The sequence below is a fragment of the Mugil cephalus genome, chromosome 21, assembly GCF_022458985.1.
Source record: "Mugil cephalus isolate CIBA_MC_2020 chromosome 21, CIBA_Mcephalus_1.1, whole genome shotgun sequence".
Taxonomy (NCBI): domain Eukaryota; kingdom Metazoa; phylum Chordata; class Actinopteri; order Mugiliformes; family Mugilidae; genus Mugil; species Mugil cephalus.
The window spans coordinates 15,812,693-15,837,036 of record NC_061790.1 but is presented as its reverse complement, the minus strand read 5'-3'; the positions used below and the strand labels follow the sequence as shown (position 1 = coordinate 15,837,036).

Genomic DNA, 24,344 nt, shown 5'->3' with positions numbered 1-24,344 from the left:
GGTGATTCATGGGTGCACAAAGATACTCCTGGCTGCTGCGCTCTGCTGTTGATCTCCTGACAACTATCAGTGTTAATTTTCTTTAATGACGATGACAGCATTCCCCTGACCGTGAACCTGCATTGAACAGCCTTTATGCCGCTCAATGGCAGGGAAACAAACGGTAAACACAACCTCAACGTATTACCATATTATATTATAATGTTAATACAGCAAATGTGTCTGTGTCTTTCTGTTTAAATGCTAAAGCTGCCTGCTACAGCTGGAAACATAAGAACTGTAAGAGACGTACGACGGTAAAGAAGCCGGCGCTAAACCAAGACATTCAGCTAAGAGATGTGAAAACGCTCATAAGGCTGAGGCTTTGGGTTACTGTTTCCTCTACGAGCAGGTATTTTAAAATGTTATTGTAAAAATATAGATGGTAGCGGCTTTCATACTAAACCACGCATTATAAAATGTTCTCAGATGTTCTGCCGTCTCTCTTTTCCATTCCGCAGATTTTCATCAGGTCTACTCTAGCAGAGCCACCCCAGCACTGTAGATTTTTTCTCATGGCGGACATTTTAACATTGTATAGCAGCAAAGAAAAAAAAAGAGGTGTAACTAATAACATAATGGCTCTGTCCCATTTTTTGTGTTCCAAGATTATTATTTCCTGATGTGGCACCGCTGCAGTAAATGGAGCAAAGGCATCATTAATGCCATTAGTCACACCTGTTCTTTTCCGGCTCCGACAGTATGTAACATGTGCTGAGACAAAGACACTTTCCCCACACCTATGTGGTGGGCTCAGCGAAGAACGGACTTTTCAGTGCGTCAGAATAAAGAGTAACTATATTTATCAGGTTTAATAAGGTCATATAGGATTTTAACAACTTGTACAGACTGAAGGAACAAAACAATCTGCACATGTGAATGTCTGAAAAGCATTTGCATCAATTACTACAATCTAATTATATATTAATCACAAAATGGCTGTGATTACATGGTAATGACAAGCTGCGACAGCGTTAATCACTGTGAAATTAAATCATAAATTGACTTGGTATTTGCTTTTCTCTAGACTGAACATATCTCACGAGCGACTTCACACGGCAGTTTTGAGCGGATAGTGCATTTCTCCACGAGTTTCGGGTTTAAGCGGCGGCTACGCAAACGTGCGCAGGTCGCCGCTCGGAGGCCTGTCAAAAAAAAAAAAGTCTCGCTGCGCACTCCTTTATTTGCCCTCTTGTGGAACTCACACGGGATAGAAGGGAGAGGCGAGGTTTAACAGTTTCATTGAACACACAGACGACAACACAGACGCGGGACGACCACGTAGAGCAGACAGGACAGGCTGTTTTGGCAGAGACAAGACGGAGCACTGACAGAGACAGCAGGCACGGGCACAAACACGAACACGAGACGCCTCCGAGGGAGGAGGAGCTGCTGCAGGGGGGGGGGGGGGGGGGGGGGGGGGGGGGGGGGGGGGGGTGCGGGCGGTGGTGCAGGCCCACCGCTGCAGCCCTCAGCACACACACTGACATGTAGTAGAAGCCAGGTGGGGGTTCGCCTGAGACTTATGGGTGGAGAAGGAGCAGCACATAAAATGGATGCCAATCATATTCATGCAGAAGCAGGGGGGGAGGGAGGGGGGGAGTTGGGGGGGTGGACAGGGTTCTTAGTTAGTCTATAGAGCTGCGGTACAGTCCAGTACAGAGAGCATGCCACAAATGCCTTCTACTTGGAGCAACAGATAGAATAGAAAAACAGATATACTTTGTGGCAATAAAAGTCTTTTTATGCCATCTGCATTCAAACAGACATGTATATGCAGAAAGGCTAAAAGAAAGAGGGTGGGTGAGTCGGGATGGAGGGGGGAGGGGAGGGGTGGGGAGGGGAGGGGGGAGAGCTTGGGCGGGTCAACGCTCGGATCGGGGAGACAGGAGTCATTCTTTCACACACAACTTTCTTGAGACAGAATGGGGTCGCCTGCACAAGGCCAAAAAAAGTGTGATGGCAAGAAAAGATTTTGTTGCCGTTCATTTCCCTACGTTGTATCGAAAATGGGGGGGTGGGAGGGATGTTACTTTAGAAGCCATATGGCACAAAATAAAAAAAAATAAAGAAACACAAACTTGATGAGGGGGAGAACTTTGAATTTTCCAACCACCAAAAGTTCATGCGGCACAAGATGAGGCAAAAAACGGGAGGAGCGGCTCTATCCTTGCTTGGAGGATGGACGACGGATGATGAGGAAGACACCAAATGATAATAATAATGATAATAATAATAATAATAATAAAAACAACAACCACAACAAAACAAGAAAATAAAATCACCCCACACAACCCACAACCCGCCACCCAAAACAAAAGCAAAAACAAAAAGAAGCTCAAATCTGAAGCTGCCCAGCAGCTGGGCTCAAATCGATACAGAAGAGAGATGTTCATATGTGCATCACAGGAGGAGGAAAAAAAACAAAACAACGAAACAGAAAAGAAACCAACGTCATGTCATGCAACTGCTCATACGACTGGAAGCAGGGCAAGGAATGAGGATATGAATTTCTGTGTCAACATGGTGAAATGCACGGTATGTATGAGTGTGTGTATGTTGCCACTATATGAGGGGAGGGTACCGTGTTCTCCTAGTGAAAACTTCTAATAATACGCTTCTTGCGACCACTTTTTGAGAATACTTGGGTTTGAGGTTTGCTAAAGGAGCGCAACCATAAAACAAGCCGAGCAAAAGTGTGCCCGTTCAATTGGAATAATCGGAAGAAAGCAGCTCGTGCAAGATAAAGCTCCGAAATGCTGCATGAACACACAGAGAAAATTGCCTTTTTCCTCCTATCAAAAAGCACAAGTTCCTAAACGTGGTCATAATTTGGAGGAAACAAATGCTCTTACGGTTATGATAAGGCTTCAAAGTAAATGAGTCCCTTTTACAGACTGGAGAAGAATGGTAAAATTACTGGGAGAATATCTGCGGAAATGCACTGGAGGACCTCATTTGGCTGAGCAAAAATAAACAAATAAATGCCTGACTATCTCCAACAACAGCAAACAAAGAGAAAGGGCAGCGCGTCGACTTATTATTAGCGGTGAAAAGTGGACATGTGCTCGGTGTAAAGCTAAGCCATGTTTAGCCAGATTAGCGCAGCATCAATTAGTGTGCTGTGATGGTATTTTGAAGGACAGTGAAGCAATCAAATAGCCGGGGCTGTTAATGATTTCCGGAGCGCCTGAGGGGGAGCTGCTTTTCAAATGCTGAGCCTGTTTCAATATGGCTCACGCGCACACACCGCCGCCGTTTGCTCCGTATTATTAGGATGTGCGGCGATTGCTCCTGGGCAAAAGTGTGATTGACAGCAGCTTATTCAAAAGACATCCAAACCCAAGTTGCCTCAAAATAACCACTCCTTTAAAATCTGCTGTGTTCTTTCCAGCTCTGTTTTTTTATTATTATTATTATTATTTGTATTGTCAGACTCCACTGAGTGAATGTTGTATCACTTTGATGTAATCACAAAGTGATACGTGTGAGTGTGTGTGTGTGTGTGTGTGTGTGTAGGGAGGAGGGAAGAGAGACGATGCGCACAGAAATTCGAGGATATCTGTTCTCTATTAGAATGTTTCAGGTAAGGCAAGCCTCCGACGAAGGAAACAGAGGTACAAACAAGAGAAGAAGAAGGAGAAGGGAGGAAGAGGCTCTGTTGCAGTTAGTCTGCTACATATCACAGTATCTAGGCTGAAAGCATCTTTGTTCTCGAAAGAATCTCAAAATGTATCCTCTGTCAAGAGAGACGCACACACGCACAGCAAGAAGGAAATCAACCATGTACAGGACAGATACATTTTGAAGCATCAGTGCCGGCGACATGGGGCTTGATACTAATTTCGTACTTTGTTTAGTAAAGTTTTGCTCTCGACCGAATGCTGAGAGAACAAAATTAGTATCAACGCTTCGTCATGTCTGCAACCAGGCCCCATAGCTAAGTGTAACTTATTTCACTGATGGAAGTTATGAGCTTTACCAAGTCCCGACAGTCGGCTGAATGTGCCTACATATTTACAGCTAAAGTTCGAACTGTGACTTCCTGCAGAGAGCATGCTAGGGATGTGGAAAGGTAATTCTTACTGCTTTCATCCGTCTCCAAAGAGTTCTACAAACTTTTGATTCTATACGCTGAGAACTCCTGGAGCGAATGTATGTTTCTGGCAGTGGCTACTTTTTTTTCGGAGGGCCTTTTGAAGTTACACTTGAAGCTCCCATGGGACATGATGCTCGGAGGAGAAGCTCCTCGGTAGCAAATCAAAGAAAGATAAGGAGAAGTAGACCAGGTTCAGAGCAAGCACAGTTTGACACACTCATCCCACCTGCGTGTCCGGAGTCGCACTCCTCCAGGTCCTCGTCGTCGCTGGAGCACTCTGCTGATGAAACAATGTCATCTGTTGTCTGCGGAGAAAGAGACACGTTCACACACGCACGCACACACACACAGAAATGTGGTTAGGCCCGGGCAGTGCAGTGAGCTCACAGCCAGCCATTCCATTCAAGGATATCTCTGCACCCACAGACCTCTCCCCCCCCGTCCTTCGCCTCCCATATATCACTTGGAGTCAATCATATTTCACAGTGTTTATCATTCTTCACTTTATGTGCTTTCCACCTCCACAGATAATTGTTTTCCTTCACCCTCCGCACTCTGCCTCTGATTATTTATCGCCGCTCTCCTCCTCCTCCATCGTCCACAATCAATGGACCCGGCGAGCCCACACAGATCAACAGCATCCCGGGTTCTGATTTGTGCTAAAGGGTGCAGACAGAGGGGAGGGGGCGGGGTGTCAGGCTCGCTAGCTACACCCGGAGCGGCGATGGATTATCTGCAGCCTCCCGCTCCCGCGATTGTGATTTATCCTGACGCGCGGCCCCTCCCCTTTTCTTTCGGGTCGACCCATGGAGGACAGAGGGTGTGGTGGTGGTGGTGGTGGTGGAGGAGGTGGAGGGTTGTATTTCAGCGGTGGTGCGCTGGCGAGCCGGCGTTTATTAGAATGAATCAGCGAGGCGATAAAATAAGCCCTGTCACCGAGCAGGGTTATGAAATCAGAGGGCTGATTGAGTTTTCCAGTCTTGGCCGAGGGTGTGGGGCTCTAAATATCATTGAGTCTGACAGACTAATGAAACCGCTGCTTTCAACAGGGCTCGCAGAAAGCTGGCCACCCCTACCATAAGCTGATGTACAACATACATGCCCACCAACCGCCGCCGAGAGAAGGATGGCTTTTCAGAGCGCAACCCTAATGCGTGTGTGCTGATTATGCGCGATGGGCTCGGCTGTTTTCTGTGTCAGTACATTTGATAATGTGTTAATGCATGTTTGCGCCAGTGCGCATAATGTGCCGTATTATGTACTGTACTCCGGCACGAGGAGGCTAAATAAAAAAACAAAGCGAGAGGGGAGGCTCTAAACTAAATTGCTGTAAAATATGGCCCCTTGGTAAACATGACATTATTTATTGAAGCCACATTACGGGCGTAAAAGTCTTGGTTATTGCTAAAAGAGGGTTATTGCTGGTTATTATGATAGCAGCAGATGTAGGAGGCAGGGACACACAGAGAGAGAGAGGGAGAGAGAGAGATGAAAAACACTGAGCCACTTCAAAGTCTGTTCCAGCAATTTCAGCCCGAGACCATCACAGCACAAACCAGCGTCAACTGAAAACACTGCCTTCCTCTTGTCCATTCACGCTGCATCTTTCTGCAGCCTCTCAGCACAGCAAACGCTTTTCGCCCGTTTGCGTTTGGAATTCAGAGAGCCTTCTTCATCTTTTTAAACTACCAAACGTCTGGCTGAAATGTTCACCTACAAGCGAAACTCACGGATCTATGGATCCCGCTCATGAGTCCCCTTTTCACACATCCCGACACGAACACTGTCCTGTAAATGCGATGGAAACCCATAACCTCACATTCTTATTTTCCAGCTGTGAAAGAGCTGCCACTGAGGTGAGAAGGAAAAAAAAAAGAGCCGCAGCGTCAGGTGTCAAATAGCTGACTGCAGCTCTACAGTCATTACGATTACTTTCTGTAACAGAAATGTATGTTTGGAGGCTGTGGACGCGTGAAAAGAGCTTTAATAACACAGAAAAAGGACCGTCGTCGCCTTGACTACATTCAAGTGGCTGTCTGGCAGCCTAATCAATGCCGCAATGGTCAAATGGTATCGCTTTTATCCTTGAGGTTAAGCTGCATCACGCATTTTTTTATACCCTCTTGACATGTTGACATGCAGAGGCCAAAGCAGTGGACAGCGCCGCAGAGCTCCTGCAGCAACAACAAAATCATTAAGCCCTGAACCCCAAACAGAGATTTCAAAACCGCCTCAGCTCGTGTATTGTAAAAGCGGCATTTAAATGGCAGAAGGACACACACCAGTCGATGCGCTCGCACACCGCTCGAGTGAAAATCATCCACAGGCTCGAGTGAGGGACCCTCTCGTCTGAGCGACTTCGCTTCCACTCGCGGAAATTGAAGAGGGCTTTTAAAGCGTGATGTTTGACATTTGTGGATCCACTAGACGGGCGCCTGATTAATCTTCATAAACATGTGATGTGTCTCGGTCCGTCACAACGGCCTAGATTGAAGTGCTTCTCATGAAGGGCTTACTAATGCAGAGCCGCCGAGGTGAACCACAGACCTCGGTCTCCTTCAAGTCCACCCAAGACGTCGATGATAACATATAGCTGGGTGCTGTAGATGCAAAGCGGGCTCGCGCAGAGGAAAAGGCATAAGCGTCATGTGTGCAGCGATGGGAGCCTACAGTGGGTTATAGCATAATGATGCGGTTGGCCAGCGGGACTACAAAAACTGATTTCACAGCTGGGGAAATCCAATTCTCTGTCTAAATCTCCATAACATAGAGTGGGATATATTTTGGCAGCAAAGTGATTTCTTTTTTGGTGTAATTATTCTCAACAAACGCTCTCGTCGTCGTTTTTAAGAGAGTCTGGGTGGTGGGATTTAGGGGTCTGTTTGTTTTTGTGTGGGGGAAGCTTTAACATGCATTCGCATGCTTTACACTTTCTGCGCGTGAAGAAAGCGCATTACACACAACGATTTGGGCGCGCACGGAAACGCCGTGTGCATCATGCCCGATTATCCTGATTACTCTGCCTTCAAGTGACGCTCAAATTTCTAAGACCGCAAACAAACACCGCTGCCAAATCAATAGCCTGACTTCATTAAAACAGCATTTACGTCTGACCACTTCAGCACATCAACTAAAAGGATCACAGCAGCAATCGATAAAGATAGACAGCCTCCGAGGGAGACCGGACTCAAAATACACTGCTTTCAGTTTCACAACTGATGGCACCGACACAAACAAAATTGGAGAATGTGCAAAGATGCTGGTCCGCGTCTGTCTCGACAGAGCTTCTTTGGTGTTAAATCAGGAATTCTGGACTGAGTACTGTGAATCAGCCAGCAGCGATGTAGAAACCATTACCAGGCCAAGCTGCAATTACCTCTGCAAGTGAATGGACTGCATGCTACATCACCAGTCAGGCCTGACCTCAGAGTGAACAAAGAGGCTGTGAGATTGATTTACAATACGTCTTTCATTGGGAACGTCTTCAGCATGGAAAAATACCACTCCAGAGATGTATACTATATTTTATTATTAATTTATTCGAGACCTGAGTGAAATATATTGAGAACCGTTTGTTCCTCTTCTGTGAGCATTCCTCTTATCTTGGAAATGAGGAAATCTCTTTCCAATCAGTGTAAATTCTTTGTTCAAAACACATTCCTGAATTCAGTTCCAGCTCATATGAGGCTCAAGATCACCTCTTCCTCTTCTTCTTCCATTTCATGTGATGATGACTCTACCCTCAATACTGTGGCTGTGACGCTGATGGTCGATTTATGGGTCGGAGCTGGTGTCCATTTAAATAGCTCCATGTCTACGCAGAAGGAAGGATCATTGGGAGTTTGACCAAGGCGGAGGTTATAGAGTAGGGCTCCAACATGCAAAAGGCATGCTGCCCCAGGGTGATGATGCCGAGTGCAAGTTAACTGTGGATCGGTAGGAAGGTTGACTCGAACTGAAAAGGTAACGAGAAAATATGTGTTGAAGGAGCGTGTGAATTGGCAATATATTACAACTCTGTCACATCACTACAAAGGGGTTCTTTGTTCAGTCTTTCCTTTCTGCCAGAGCAACCTGTAAGCAGACAGCTACAACAGGTCGATGTGCACCTGCAAAGAACCGCATAGCACCAACACACAAAACCACGCTGCTGCTCTGCTAACGTGATACTTATTCTGTGGAGCTGTGTACACATAATGTGTCAATGAAATAGGTCTACAACAAAGCATCAACACAAGGAGGACAGTTTACACTGAAAACCTCCTTGGAAAACATTCATATGCTGTAATTTGAGAACTGCGGAGTGCTGAAACCTTAAGCTGAATGAGTTCATCTGCCCAGAATCTATATTAAGAATTGATGTGTAGTAGCCCAGTACAGGCAGGAGGGACACTTCAATCAACCAGTGGCTCAATGTACATAGAGTAGGGTGATGAGACAGATGTCCTTTAATTTCAGAAGATTGAGAACCAAAAAAAAAAGTTTCACCTTGTTCCATTAGCACCAGCAGCAATAGCACTGTGGACTACCACACTCTGCCACACGAAGCAGATGAATGCAACCAGTGTCTGACAGATTTCTTCCAGAGACAAACAAAATCCTCTACTGAATACAGAACAGCCACACTTTTCACGCTTTTAAATTCTTCTATCACATCACAGTCCACATGGTTTAAACAGGAAGCGCAAGTCTGGGGGAATAAAAAAAACAGAAAGATCAAATTATTTAACTGCCAAGGTTTTCTACCCAAGAGTGTGTCTGCAGGAACAAGATTCACACCGTCTCTTCGCACCTGTGCCTAATATTAAACATGACTCAACTCAGGAGAGCTGCGTGCTAAACCATCTCCGATTTGCCGTTTCCAGCATATGTCCCCGCTCAGAAAGCTGTCCCACAAGCCACCGGAGATGATATTTAAAAAAATTTAAATTACATTTACTCAGAACGTGTGTCCGACAACCACAGCTGGAGACAAATGGAGTCACGTGGCGGTTGTGCCGACAGCCAGCGTCTACGGGTCACGGGCATCTGCACTAGCGGTTCCAGCTGAATATTCTGCAGAGCACGGCGGTGATGAGATCAGTCACATCAAAGCAACGGCTTGTGCTCTGCGATGAGGGGTGGGGGTGGGGGTATAATACACCCGACCACTGTCTGCAGTTCTCCCCTGGGTCTGTAAAAGCTGTGTAAAGGCTAAAACTCAGCCATGGCCCCAGGGTTACAAACATGACATGAAACGCGAGCGTAAACAGCGCTGTGTGTCGGGGAAGTGCTCGGAATCTAGGCACACACGTCTAAGTACAGTACACTGAGTCATACGAGGGAGGGAGCGAGAGGTTGCTCCTGAACACACCACGGCCTTACCATAACAGATGACCTTGAAGTGGTTTTACGCTGAAGGAAGCAAGCAAGGAAGAAACAAAACCTTCTGAGGATAGAGGAAAACGCACAGGATTATAGATCCACATTACAAGCACGCGATCAAACCCCGCCCAGTGTCCGCTGGCTGAAGCTGACTTTTTAGAACTGATGGGAATAAACCCAAAACAAATCCATTTTCCTTGAGCATCTCATCCATAGTGACCACAGATATTCAATGTGGTTGCATGTACCGAGATCAAAGAGGCAAGGGCAAATCAAAGACACGCAATTCCAAGCAATTCCTTCTTTTTCAAGGTGTTCCTAGGTGACCTTGGAGATATATATATATATATATATATATACACACACACACATATGTAAGTTGGGAAGTCATATTGCAGACAATTTTTCAGGTTGAGAAATGGCTCAGAGTGACAGAAATCAGAGGTCAGACTGACTCCCATCTCCTCTTTCTCACTATCTTACTAGTTCTCACTCTTCCCCCTTTTCACGGGCCCTCAAACCAAAATAAGATAGTCATCTCATCAGTGGCGGAAGCTTCGCCTTTCTATCGACGGCTGCCTCATGCGAGCGTTATCGTGTCCGATCTGGGCTTTGACAGTTCGACAAGGGAGAGGCTTGTATTACAAGAGGAATCAATGGCACACAGCAGCCATATCCCTATCAAACTTTTTTTTTTTTTTTTTTGGTCCCGCTCCCGCACTGTGACAGATAAGATGCTTTAACCATAAAAAAAAAGAAATCCTGCAGCACAGACAATGTGGTGATTCCGATCAAGTATTAGATAGCGATGTTTAAAATTATCAGCAACAACACGGCTGATAGAAGGAAGCACATATAGCTAATAAAAAAATGGCCCACGGTCACAATATGGTGTACAAATTACTACAAACTGTTAGGGCCAAAGCCACATAGCCACATGCTAAATGATCCCTTGGAACAAGTTAATATTTCCAGTGAGCGCTCTTGGAGGACCTGTCTGAGGTGTCTTCTGCTCTCAGCACCTTTTTTCCTTAAATTTACGGAGGATGGAATGAGGTGGGTGAGGAGTGCAGCAGCAAAACAGCTGGAAAGTAAAAAACAAAAAAAAAAACCTTTCATTTGTTCACATCACCATGGTGCGTTGGCTTCAGCGGAATGGCTTACATGCCGAGTATTTCTCTTTTTCTCAAGGACCTGCCTTTGTACACAGAGCAGTGAGGGTTGCTGGCTCACAGCAAACTCTAATTGCCCTGAGGCCATAGGCAGCCACTTTCAAACAGGGTCATTCATCTTCCCATGGAAAAGGAAATGGTCTTTGGCCCTGATCCTTAATCACCCCCCTGCCACAGCGTACAAGGTCATCAGGGAAGCCCTGTGGCAAACACACTCACTCACACACCAGCATGCAACTGTATGTTGGCATGTATGGCGTTCATGCATGTGAGGGATGAGCGGAGAGGACAGAGGGAAGACATGAGATGGGAGGAAATGTCATCTCTCAGTCGGAGCCCGCGTTGTCCTCAGGTGGAAATCTAACAGTGATTACAGGTCTGAGTTACGGTCTGTGTTGTCAGTTGTGGTTCTTGCTTCAAAGAGGAAGTGAGGGACTCATGTGGACGCGGCGCTGAGCTACACTGAAAGCTGTGACCGGAGAAAGAGCCGAGAGAAGATGAGAGGACGTGGGGGGTGGTGGGGGGTGGTGGGGGGAGGTGGCGGCGGAGTGGTCAGCGTGGACAAGACAAAATTAACAGAAGTAACAGAAATCCAGCTCGGAAACCGGAGGATGTGTCGCGCAATGCAAATGCAATTACTGGTTAATTTGCCTAAAAAATTCTATTTCACAAAGCAGGTTAGTGTGACTGAAACACAGGAGGTGCTCTCTGACAGTCATTACCCACTTTAGTGTTAAATGGATTCCTATATCAAATAAAATTACATCCCGCAACGGATCCTTTGTAGTAATATAGGATGGTTGTTGGTTTTCATGTGGCATCTGCAGCCTGTGTTGTTTAAATTACAAGTAGGTCTGAAAGGGATACGTTATTTGTTCTGTGACGTCCCAGAAAAGGCTCATCACTTCACCAGAAATGCTCATCGTCACTTTCCAAAAGTCAAGCTGATGCGTTTAAATAAAATTTATTTGGAATGGACAAATTTCAAAAATGTTTTTCCACTATAAACAAAGAAACAAATAACACAAGCTACAATCAGTGAAGTTATCACAACCGTTGCCAGCTAATTGTCATATCCATTTTTTTTAAATTGGCAGCACATCATGAGAGAGCTCTGCGGGAAGAATAATTTAATAGAAGAGCGACCACCAAACTCACTGCTGGAATTCAAAGAGCAGCCAAATGTCTCTGTTTTCCAGGGAGTACATTGATTCACTTTCACTTTATTATTTTATTCTTCATGCATACATACATTTTAGTGTTCAATCCTGGCTGCTCTGTGGCTCTGAACATCACTGGCTTCTTCTAACACCACTGTCTTCATTGTGAATTGATGGGATCTGCGCTTGACGTCCTCGTGAGATCTGTATCATAAAGTCATGAATATACATATCTGAAGAAGGCTTGAATGAATCTGATCGCATCACGTCTGTGTGGGACTCGTGGAACAATTTCATTGTGGATCAGTTTGTTAGGCTGGCTTAACCCTTTGCAGGGCGAGGGACTATATCTGGTAGCTTCAGCAGACATTTTAAATTCTCAGTGAGGTTTAGAAGCATGTGGTTTTCATTCAGCCAATCAGTGAAGATCAAGGTAACATTCTCTGGTCAAATCAGGGTCCAGTGTGGTCTACATCTGCATGAACGCCAAGTGTTTTATAAGGTACCACGAACAAGTGGCCTAATGTAGGTGTCTCAATCAACACTTACATATTTTCTTATGGTCTAAGGTACATGTTTATATATATATATTTTACCACTTAGGGCAAGAAACCAAGTATGGCAACTTCAGTGACCTTGATTTTCTACATGAAAATGAAAAAAATTACTCCAAGGTTGAAATGTTTTATTTCCAAGTATTTCAATGAGTTCCCTATGAAGGGTTACTCCAGGCCTTTGTGCCTTCCATTAATTTTATGAAGATTTGAATAACTTAATACCTCTAAGATAATCTGGTTCTATTACCATCTCATTATTGTTGCATTTAATACATTTCGGTAGATTTGGGTCCGTATGTTTTTTCAAGATATGCTTTTTGTGGCAAAGGGCTTCATAAATAACCCTCAATTGATCTCACTAATTGCAAAAATACAATCAATATGTAAGACGATACTTCCAGTTGGGGAAGGCTATTGGTTTTCTATTGAGAATGTGTGAGGTCTGAAACAAGCTGCTGAAATTGGACCTCGCTCGTTTCTCCTTGTGGACCACATTTTGATCTCTCTTTTCAATCCATTTCAATATTGCTGAATTTCTTTCAGTCAAAGTCTATTATGACTCCAAGGCTGTAATACCAAATCAATGTCGGCGTTATGTAATGGCTGATGCTGGCAGCTTTACACGCTTCATATTAGTCGAGGGGTCCCATTTGGGTTCAGTTCCTAATAAGCGCAAACCAAATTAAGCATTCGATTTAGTCTCTTTTTAGAAGATGAAAGTTGAGGCATAATCACGAACCGACAGAGGAATTACCTAAAATACACCGCGCGTCCGAGCCCTCCCACAGTACCCCGACATGCTTCCACACATGCACGGATGACTACCCATGCATGTTCGCAGACACATACCTCCTAACAATTATCCCTCGCTCATTACTATTAAAAGCAACAGGTTTAATTGTAGTTTGCACCAACTCTCTGTGGGCACAAGGCGAGAAACATTACTTGGCTTTGCTAACAGCTCAGTCGAGCAATGAGACAGAACACATTATTACAGTGGAACATCAAAGGCTTTGTCTATGTGACACATATTTAATTAAATCCTACTGACTCTCAGACGCGTGGGGCATTCTGTGCACACAGATGCAGTGATGCACATATGGATCTGTGGGTGTCCACACATGGACGTATCTCGTCTACCTTGTCTTATGTGCAGACACTAATTCACACACTGTCGGTGTATATCATGAGCTGGCTGTAAATATATTCACAGTGCGGCAGTGTACTGAGATTCATTGCTGTTGCAGTGGAATAAGTGACCAGGCCCGTGAACGCTGCGGTAACAGCGCATGGCTCAGAGAGTTTCACTTGATTATGCTAATGCCTCTAATGAAATAATGTCTCCGCTGTGTACCATAAGATATTGCTCTGATATTTAGCCAAGCTCTGTGCAAAGGCAGGAGAAGGCGTGAAGAAGCTAGCTAAACATCTTTTTTTTTTTCCAACAGGAAAGCGGGGACTTCCTAAGTCTGGTGGTATAAAATAACTTAGCAAAGTGTCAAAGGAAAAAAAAAAAAAAATGTTGGCAACAGAAGTTCAACTTTTATAATAGTTTTGTTCCCGGAACCGTTGTGCTGGAAAAAAAGTTAATTAAACACTACCAAGAGTGTGGGATCTCACGGCAAGCTCACAACTTGTTAAAATGGCTTGGCACAGGATTTAATACCGACTGTTCCACTTTGATAATTCATGTTAGTCTACTGGCATATGGTTGAGGACAGATCAAATCTGAACCGTCAGAAGATTGGAGATGCAATGCCTCCAATAACTCTGTGTATGTTTTTAATCCACAGCTGTATTATACTATCAGAGTTTTTTTTTAGGGCGACGGTGTCACTTTGCTGCTTCGGTTGTGAGTATTTAGTTAGACATGCGTATCATGTTATAACCAGTCATTTCTGGAGGCAACTCAGCGTGAGGTGAGCCTGTATACCACCCAGAGCACGGGCTGATATCCCGCCGGTCAGCTCTGACACAACTTAGTCGTGCTATATGTGTGTGTGTGTAACTGATGTGTGCTGTTTGCTTGCCTCTTGGTGTGCGAGTACCCCGCTGTGACACTGGCGGATGACAAGACAGGTTTACACACACGCGCGCACACACGCACGTGTTCCCGTAGTATCTAGATGAGCTGTGTTGTGAGGCATGTGGGACATCCATTACACAAACCCCCATGGTCCAAAACCCCTGGAGCTAGCTGCAGGTTCTCACACACTGAGAGACAAACTGTCCCGAACACACACACACACACACACACACAAAAAAAACACATGATTTGAAGACGCAGAATTGCAAAGATCTCCAAAAAAAAAAAGCTCACACAGAGATGTCTACAAACTCTGGCGACAAAGAAGACGGACAACGCATGACAGCGCTGGAATGAGTCTGTCACGTCGAGGGTAGAGGGGGTCACTATTTGGCAGCACACACAATAAAAAGAATCTGCTACTTTGATTCAGTTCACTGATGATACAAGCAGATGTGACTGCAACAGTTTTTTGAGAGCGTGTGGATGTGTGCGCAACAGCCATATGCAAATGACTGCAACACAACTTGTGTTCTGCAATGACAATAAAAAGCTATTCTATACTATTGTATTGTATTGTATTCTATAATGGCAGCTGAATTGTATTGTGCATGTTTCAGATGGGTGAGACAAAGATGAAGAGATCCTTCTACAAACTGTCTGCATGTGCGTATGTGTGTGTGTGTGTGTATGTGTGTAGACGAGCCCTTTAATGAGCCACACACACCAGCAGGGTCCCCATCAGTCAGCTGGCTCCTAATTGGACCTACCGAGCAACTAGCGGACCTCCAGCATTCATCTCCAAAGATTCACAGGGAGCCTGGGCATCTAGTAGGGCAGCCAAGAGAAGAGGCAGAGAGAGGGATACAGACAAAGCAAAAAAAAAAAAAAAAAAAAAGAAGAGGTCTAAAGTAAGCATTCAAAGGAAAACCTGCCTTCTAGTTTGACCTTTACACAATTACTGGCAGGTCCAGCCACTGTCTGAGAAGGAAGGCGATCCCAGAGACTAACTACCTGAAGATATGAGAGGGCCGACAGCGGGGCGGAGGAGTGCGGCGCATCTGCCTACTCGCGCACAGGCCGGTGAACACGCTCGTCAAACCTCATCTAACAGACTTCCACGTGGAGACACGCAGCATGCCGCACAGCGCATTCCTCACCGCCGCTCGAGGAGAGAATAAATCAGCGATTATCATATATCCCTAGGCTATAGGCGGCATCCCTGATGCACTTTGCGGAGTTAAAGAAGCAAGCTGAGAGAAACTGTAAGAACATATAGAAACGAAAGACGGCAGCTCAGCGTGCACATCTGTATCAGTTGAGCCCGGCTCACGACCTTTGCTACGTAGCGCCCCGTCCCGCTAAGCAATTTTCTTCCGTGCCTCACCTCACACTCAGTCCACCTCATGCATCGATGATAACCTGAAAAAAAACTGACACCACACTGCACCGAAGAAGAAGCCACGTCGATTCGGCTAATATTATTGTCATCAACGAATGTGTATCCAAGCGCATCGATACACTGTAGCATTATTCGCCGCTTCTCAGCAGAAAAAAAAAAAAAAAAAAAAAAAGCCCAATTAACTGCAAACAATTTACCTCTCATTTTCCCGTCTCCTGAGCACCAGGCCAGTTGAAGATGATGGACGTGAGCAATTTCTTTAACACAGCAGCCATGCAAATCACTTCCCGTGTCTCTCCCTGAGCTGTTTTCCCCAACGGTACTGTAGATTGCAGCCTCCCGTCCTAATTGTTCCCAAACATCTCACGCCAGCGCGGCGAGTTAATTGAGAACGAGGAGCGTTGATCTCCCATGATAGAGAGAGTCTCGCATAAACGAGGATTTCCAAAACGACTATCAAATCAGCGAGCGTAAAATCCATTCTTTGGTCCAACGAGAACCCCGCAAAGCTAAAGGGCTTAGTTAGTCACTTAACAAGATGTAGCTGTTTTAGTTCACGAACACGTTTCCAGTTTACACTCTAAATTGTTCTCGCGTAGTAGTGCAGTGCACTGGGAGTTTTGAAGGATTCTAGGTTACCACCATGATTAAATGGAGGAGAGACATTCTGATGATCAGCAGGGCTGAACACGACATGGTGTTTATTAATAAACGTGCTATGAAACCTGCAACACAGGAGAGGTGCAGTGTTCATGTCATTTCTGCTACAGTAAATACAGTCTATTCTGAACATGCAGTAAATCAAAGGGTTCAAGAAATTATTTTTTTTTTCTTCCTCAGAATGAATTCATCAAAGCTTAAATGTCTCTCTTTTATTCAAAGCATTCTTCCTCCTTGTCAAAACCTGGTGGCGACAAAACCCCACAAAGCCACTGTGGGCAATTTGCTTGTGTTATGTGGCTAGTGCGCAGCGTAGCTGTGGGCCACAAGCCTTCAGCAGAGATGAGAAGTGGGCTACAGAGGTCTGGGAAATACACTTCTTTCAAACATTCCCACATTTTTTTTTCACACTTTCTAGCTCCCATTCCACTCTGAGACAAATGAGATCACCAGAAGCTGCTTCAGATTTTGATCAGCTCTCCCTGGAGCCTCGGACGGATTTATATACAGTAACTTTATTTCCGCACAAGACTTAAATACAAACTTGACTAGTTGGTGTAGGTGCTTCCTCACTAACGGAATATCTTCCACCATTACTGGCTTTTCATGCTGAAGGCTAGTTGTAAAATTTTAATTATGTGTTGCATGACTTCCAGAATAATTAGCCATTTCAATTTCAACACAAACCACCTAAGAACAAACAACGGGAAGAGCTAATGTCGAAAAAATGTTTTTTTTTTTTTTTTTTTTTTTGGGGGGAGAGAACAAGTTGCATGATAATTCCAGGCATGGCTCTGCAATGGCTCTGTAAAATAGTGCCAGAGAAACCTAGGTACAGGACTGTCATTATTGGTTTCTACTTGTTTAAATATATTGACTGTATCATTGCTCCTTTTATGGACCTTATTCACTATTCTTCTCAAGCCGATAAAGAACTAATTCATATTTATGATGGAGGAAAGTAAAGGGGTTTTCTGAGAAACTCTGCAGTTTAAACTCTCCTTTTGTACACCGCTGCGACAACAAAAACGTTGTCCCACCGTGACGTTAGCGCGTGAGCAAGCATTACTATGTCTTTACGCAACGTGCAGGAAAGAGACGACAGCAGGCGGCTGACACTAACGCAGTTGGCATTAGTCACCCTCGTCTGTGACGCGCAAATATAGAAATGCTCCAAATGCTCAATGGATGAAGCAGCAGTTTTGTTTTTCTGAGTGTGATCTAAAGACATATGAAGCAACACAAATGGCGTGATTAAAAACCCACTAAAAGGCTGTCGCAGCAGCTGATGACGAGCTCCTCTCCAAACCTCTCCAGACAAACTGATTGATACAGTAAATTTACCGACCCTTAAATTTAATGGTGGCGAAGGTGTGGCAAAACTCTTGACTGGTCCAAAGCCTGTTACGTAACTTATTAAGTTCTGTATCGAGTGTTAGACTTTGTATTTCAGTAGTATCACCTTAAACATTTTTTTTTTATTATTATTTTTTACTGAATTTTAAAGCACAGTGGATAAAATTTAAACCAAAAGATGGCAGTTTTATTGCTCCATTTAAAATATTAAACATCTTTAGATGAAATATACATATATTCCTTGCACATTTTCAAAATGTAAAACAGAACTAATTCACTCTAAATGCTTTGTGAACTCCACGCACTTAGTCTGTGATCTGAGTTTAAGTGAAATCACACCAACGCTTTCTCGTCCGTGCTATTCTTCAGTCCAACAAATGTCCGGCTCAGTAACGGAGCGACGGCCAAGAGACGACGGCAGAAAGAGGGAGAGCGAAAGAGAATGAAACGTGTCTGTCGCTTCACGACGTCCCCGCAGAGCTATCATTAATTAAGCGTGAGATTGGTTCTCTGCACTTCCCGCTCCCATCTTGCATTCTGTTGATCCTGAGATGTCGAGGGATTCTCCGCTCCTCCGAAAAAGAAAGAGGTGCATTTAGTGAAGTGGACCAAGAAAAAAGAAAAAAAGATGTGTGAGAAGATACCAAAACATTTCATTCTACACGTGTACACCCACTGCAAACACCGCAGCGCTCATGCTGGAGTCCAGCACCGTGTCAGATGCCTATAGGTCTCTTTCAGCACTGCAGTATATCACTAATGATAGCTCAACTCCCTCGACTCCCCTATACTGCCCAGAGGGTGGAGAAATCTGCCAAACTGGTACAGGGCCTCTCCTTACCTCTCACACCACAGTATTTGACAGCCAGCTAGGGAACTGTAAAATTAAAGGCCTCGGCAAATGAAATTCTGTGACACAGCAGCGTGAATCAAAGCCTGCCATGGGAGCTTGTGGAAGAAGAATGAACAAGGTGTGTTCTCAGACGGAATACAAAAATAAAACGAAAAGTTAGCAAGGGCACGAAAAAAATAAAATAAAATAAAACTCCATTTTCACTGTTAAGTTACCAAAGCGCATCATCTGGCATCTACCAGCTCCATCCTGATTATTGACAAAGGAGGTATCAGTTCATCATTTCACCTTGAAAAGGAGAGCGCTTTGTAGAAAAGCTCTTTCGTAGCACAAAGAACTTTATTGACTTCCTTTGATATTAATAGCCAGCGACATGAAAAGCCATTTTCCCAGCGATGCCACATTTTTTCTTATGCGATGTGACCTTGCTGGTGATGCCAGAGACGCCGCTGTAATGTATCTCAGCTCAGCCATCATCATTGCAGATTACCGATGCCACACAGGCAGAATGGATACGGACCGCCTCGCCAAGAGCCTTAAACCCCACATATGAGGGCCTGACTTCCCGACTCTCCCTGTCAGCTCTTTCAGACTCGCGGGGTATTTAGTGGCTTTCTAGCAGCCCCCTCACTGTGGCCTCTTCCACGCTTCCAACGATACAGACGCACAAGTGTCAGCACTGACATGAAGGGCCATCATCGCCGCGCGCCACGCAATCTGTTGTCGAGGTGAAGAGGCAGATAACAGTGGTCCCCGTGTTTCATGGAACCACCACCCTCTGGCCCAAGCCCCGTCTCACCCTGCAGGGAGAGTTATTGCTTTAATATGGACAACGAATGGTTCAATTTGTCCTCTGGGTGTCAAAGGACTGCTCAGCGTGATTACTTTCTTGGCACAGTTGTGACATTCATTGGCTTGGACTCAGGACGTATTGGAGAAAGGCCTCTCTTAGACCGGTGCAGGGGTGAGTGACAGATAGAGACAGGCATAGACAGAAGAGGGGAGGGGAGGGGTGTTGTGGAAGAAAAGGGAACGGTGGCGGGGCCGGCTTTGCACACCTCAATGAACAGCGGCACTTCAATCCTCCGTAGAATGAGAAATACAGTATCCTGACCTTGACTGATCAAGCAGAGAAAAAAGCGGCGCGGCTACAATCCAGCCGTGCCCAGTCACAGAGGAGTCACAAAAAAAAAACAAAAAAAAACACATGAAATCGTGGAGAAGGGACAAGAGAACTAGTTTTCTGACATTTCACTTTGTCACATTTTTAAACCTGATTACCAAGCGCACAGAACATTTAGCCCACAGACAGCAGCGGCGCACATGAAGGAAAATCAATGTATGAAGCATCGAAATCTCCTGCAAAGAAATATACCACACGAATCAACGCATTTATAGGGTTAGTTTGACATTTTGGAAAAATATGCTTTTGGGCCTTGTTTGTGAGGGTTAAACGAGGACGACAATCACGTCTGTAGGTGCAAATTAAGCCAGAAGCTAGTTTGCTTTGCATGAACGCTGGGAATGTGGAAAAAGCTAGTCTACAAATTTAACACTCACCAATTACCATGCGTTTCATTATTTATAAGGTTGTTTTCTTCCATAAAAAAAAATGTCAAAACAACGATTTGCAATTACTGACCAGTTCTGCATGGGAAAAGTTTTTTTTTGGCCGGTAGTCAGCAGCAAGAAATCGTCTTTCTGCATCGGCTTAATAATTAAACTACTTCTATGAGATAAATTTAAAGTTAAAATTCATCGCCGACTCTTATTATTTTATTGACAACCTAGGTTTGCAGGGAGGGGGCCGTGAGGGAATTTTCCCATCGTTTTTCTTCAAGTCATAAAACTGTCACAGCACTGGATCATTCGCCACAGGCCCGTCAGGAAGCACGTCCCCAGGCCTCTCGTCAGCCTTACCTGAATAGTGGGCGGCGAGCGCTGCTTGCGGGTGGTCGTGGTCGACAGGGTGGTGGTCGTCTCTATGAAGGTGGTGGACATCTCCGGCGGGACCGAGGTGGTGGTGCGGGCCGCGCCCCTGCTGACGGGCACGTCGCCCACCAGCCGCACGCTGCCGTTCACCTTGATGTTGGCGTGGCCCTCGGCGGCCATGTTCAGGACCTTGAGGCCATTGTAATAGAGGCCGGAGAGCTGGCCCTGGTAGGGCCGCTTCCGGTCGTTTCCACCGATCGAGATAGTGGCCTGGGTGTTGAAGATTGTAAGCTGCCGGCCTGGCGCAGGGAGAAGAGGAAGATGGTTGATTTGCTTTACGGGAAAGATGGAAGCATTACTTGAGGCAACAAGCAGGTAACACTTCTATAGAGAAACTAAAAGGTTTAAGAAGAGGGAAGATGCACGGTAAAGATAATTAATATGTAGGTGCTTGACTAAATGATGTTGTTGTTCAAGCTATAGTCATGATGCAACAAACTCAAGAAAAAAAAAATGACTGCAGCCTCATGCACCTTCATGTCCCCATTGCTACCAATGCTAATCTGAAAAATACGTTGGAGCAACTGTGGAAGCTCCACAGGTACTTTTAATATTCTGTGGACCAAACAGTGAAGTTGCGCCATAAAATGCTTAATAAATATGTATACCGGCGTTGGCGCCTCACGATAAAAAAGTACGAGCAACACACACTTACTACGGTTTATGTGAATTTCATTAGGAGAAGCCTAAATATCATTGTCCAAACACGCTGCTCATGCATTAATAATGGAGGGAACGCACACAAAACTTTCACAATACAGAAATCATAATTAAAAATCTCATTTGTATAATTTACAGACACATAGCACTGCAAGCTTGTTACATTTGTTTGCCGTATCATACATAATACATTAGGCATGGAATGACAGGGACGGGGCGTTCATATCACGGGAAATGAAATAGCATGTGTGGAGTCATGCATGCAGCAGTAATAGGATTTTACAATCCTGCCTGTGTTTTAGCAGTTGTTAAAGGGACTTTATAATCAGGTTAAGATGTTTATGTGCAATGAATTTTAAATGCAGTTTATAACGCTGTTACGTCGAGGAAGAACGGTCCCCAATAAAGTTTTAAACAAGGTGCTTTCTTGAAAAAACAGGGCAGAGTGCACCTGGCTAGCACGCTGTGACACTCTGCCATACAAAAAAAAAAAAGAAGGACAAAAAAAAGCCTCCAATTATGTCTCCATCACCAGGTGAGAAGTTTACCATGTGTGTAACTAAAAGCAGATAAATTGAAGCAGGGAAAAGCACCTGCTGTTTTGAAAGTTTTTCAGAGGAATATGCCCCCTAATTGGTTTGTTCTCAAACATTGCAGAGGATTTGGGACGAGGGAGCGAAATCTCCTCTCAGAGCAATCAACCTGCTGCTGCAGCATAGATACTGTAATGCCTTTGTCTAGACAATTTTGCACAAAAGATTAGGAGCACTTGTTACTGCACTGAATGTCTTCCCAGTCCCTTTAACTGGACACAATGACTCAACAAAATTCAAAACGATGACGATGGCAAATAGGGAAAAGAAATTAAAAAATAGAATAAAAATCAAAAGGAAAAAGTAAAAAGAAAAACAAAAAAACGCTTGGTTTAAGTTGTCGTTTAAAGGGTTTAAGGGATGGTTATTCATTCTCAAAGGTTGAAAGGGAACAAGCCGATGAAATGACAGAAAATAAAAAACATTCTAGAAGTTCGATAGAGATTTACCTTTCTCCTGAAGCCAATCTTCTACTGGCCGGGTATATTTGAACGGGATTTTCTTATTTGCCATTTGATAGCGCTCAATGTCGCTGTTGCCTTTAAAGTTTGAAAGTTTAACAAACAGCTTGAAACAGTTGGCAACAGCAACAGACATCACACATTTATACAGTGGTTTATGATGCGATTTATCTTTGTTTAGGAATATTTAGAAAAGCTTTATGATTTATTTTTTTCCCAAGTAGCGGTACTTTAGTTTAAAACGTTTAAAACTCATATTTATACAGCACACTCCACACCAACAGTTAACTAAACATCCACGGATTAAACACACACCAACGAGACAAACTGCATAAACAACCTGCGAGAGGGAAAAGTAGAAGCACAGGAGATACATCACAGTCTGCATCATATTAGATAACAGGAAGGATATCAAGTGGTTAAAAAGGCAGGCATGCATTAACTGCTTTTCTCTGAAGCAAATTGGAGGTAATTTATTTGCACTAATTCTCCCACTGGACACCACCTGCTTTTACATTTCAAGGGCCAAGAAATGATTCGGTGTAGCAGATTATGTGGAGGGAAGGGGCTGCGTTGCAGGTTTACGGGGAAAGGAGGGCAATGTTAGAGGAGGAAGTGGTAATTTGAAGTACAGCAAGCCTATTGGGGTGGGGGGTGGGGTGGGGGGGTCCCACAGTGACACAGATCTGAAGAGAACAATGCATACAAATGAGATCATTACTGACATGGCGGGAGGCCTTTTGGGTAAAAAAAAAAAAAAAACGCGACACCCCAGCTGCCACAATCTCCTCTTTCGAGACTGTGGATAACACGTTTCCAGGTATATGGGCATTAGAGACGAGGGGCCGCCTTTTTACGGGATGTGCTGCGCGCGTGCTTAGTGCGATTTCCTGCCGCGTATGCGCCAGGATGCAATATTTTGTCTGACAATCACCGAGCCGTTCCCTCTGAAACGCGCTGCGGGTCTGTCGGCGCTGACAATTGAGACGCCTTCTGTCTTCAAACGCTCGGAGGTTTGACAAAAGAGTGCGAGGCCTGTATAGAATCATGAATGGCAGCGTGATGTCACTCGGCGCCCAGATGGGAAGGTATTTGGAGGAAGAAAAAAAAAAGGCACCGGTACGGAATCGCTTACAGTACAATACGGCTGAAAGGGCAAGGCTTCGCAAACTGTGAGAATAGGGCGCTCTGAAATGTGCTCTGAAGTTAGGCGGCTGGATTTCTCTCAGGTGACGACGCCACTGAACATCGCGCACGCAACTCGGCGGTCTTATTTCACTTATTTCATTTCTTTCTCGGTTCAGCTGCACACCTGATTCCCAATTGCAATCCTACTTGACTAAATTTACATTACATTACATGAGACAAACCGCAGTTGCCTATTTCAGTTTACTTTTCTGTCTCTCGCTTCTATCTCCTCATCGCACTCTCCAACCGTTCGCATTCAGAGAAAAACCAGCCAAGTGCTCTGTTTACTGCCAGCTGGGTAGGAGTGTGGATATGGCTGCGAGGGAGCTCAAGGAGCTAAAGGACTGTGTCTGCAGCGTGCCAGAAGGTTAATCAGCTACTAGCAGGACACCCTCCCCATTCCTTTGATCTCAAGCAGGTTTCAGGTGGCAGCCAAATAACACTCTCCTCTGGACGAGGGCCACAGAGGGAGGCATGATGGTTGCATGTGAAACCAGAGGACAGTCGGATAGGTCAGGGTTTGATGGAGCTGGTCGCGGAACGGCAAGAGAGGATGAGAGGCGCCAGCAAACGGTAACCTCTCGAAGTCCCTGCCAGTTTTTGTCTTCTGTCGAGCGCCCGAAAGAAGGGTAATAAGCTGCAGCGAAACTGTGAATCTAGAACGTTGCGGCGCTGTTGGCATGGTCTCAGGTACAGCTCTTACATTGTTCCCTGTGATTAATGAGGTGACAGTCCACCTCCTTAATGAATACACCACAAGCT

General features: G+C 44.8%; 1 protein-coding gene across 15 annotated transcripts in view; it reads right to left on the bottom strand.

Annotated features, from left to right (window-relative positions):
* The window catches only part of nrxn3b (neurexin 3b), a 270,562-nt gene that overhangs the window by 8,725 nt on the left and 237,493 nt on the right, over positions 1 to 24,344 (bottom strand). For 13 of the 15 annotated variants that reach the window (XM_047574496.1, XM_047574506.1, XM_047574501.1 and 10 more), the window contains 3 exons: positions 22,383 to 22,472; positions 20,609 to 20,919; positions 4,365 to 4,443 (listed from right to left, as the gene is read on the bottom strand). In XM_047574496.1, the coding sequence (XP_047430452.1) occupies positions 4,365 to 4,443; positions 20,609 to 20,919; positions 22,383 to 22,472 (480 nt within the window). The remainder of the gene's footprint in view (positions 1 to 4,364; positions 4,444 to 20,608; positions 20,920 to 22,382; positions 22,473 to 24,344) is intronic. The other 2 variants (XM_047574504.1, XM_047574505.1) reach the window with 1 other exon arrangement.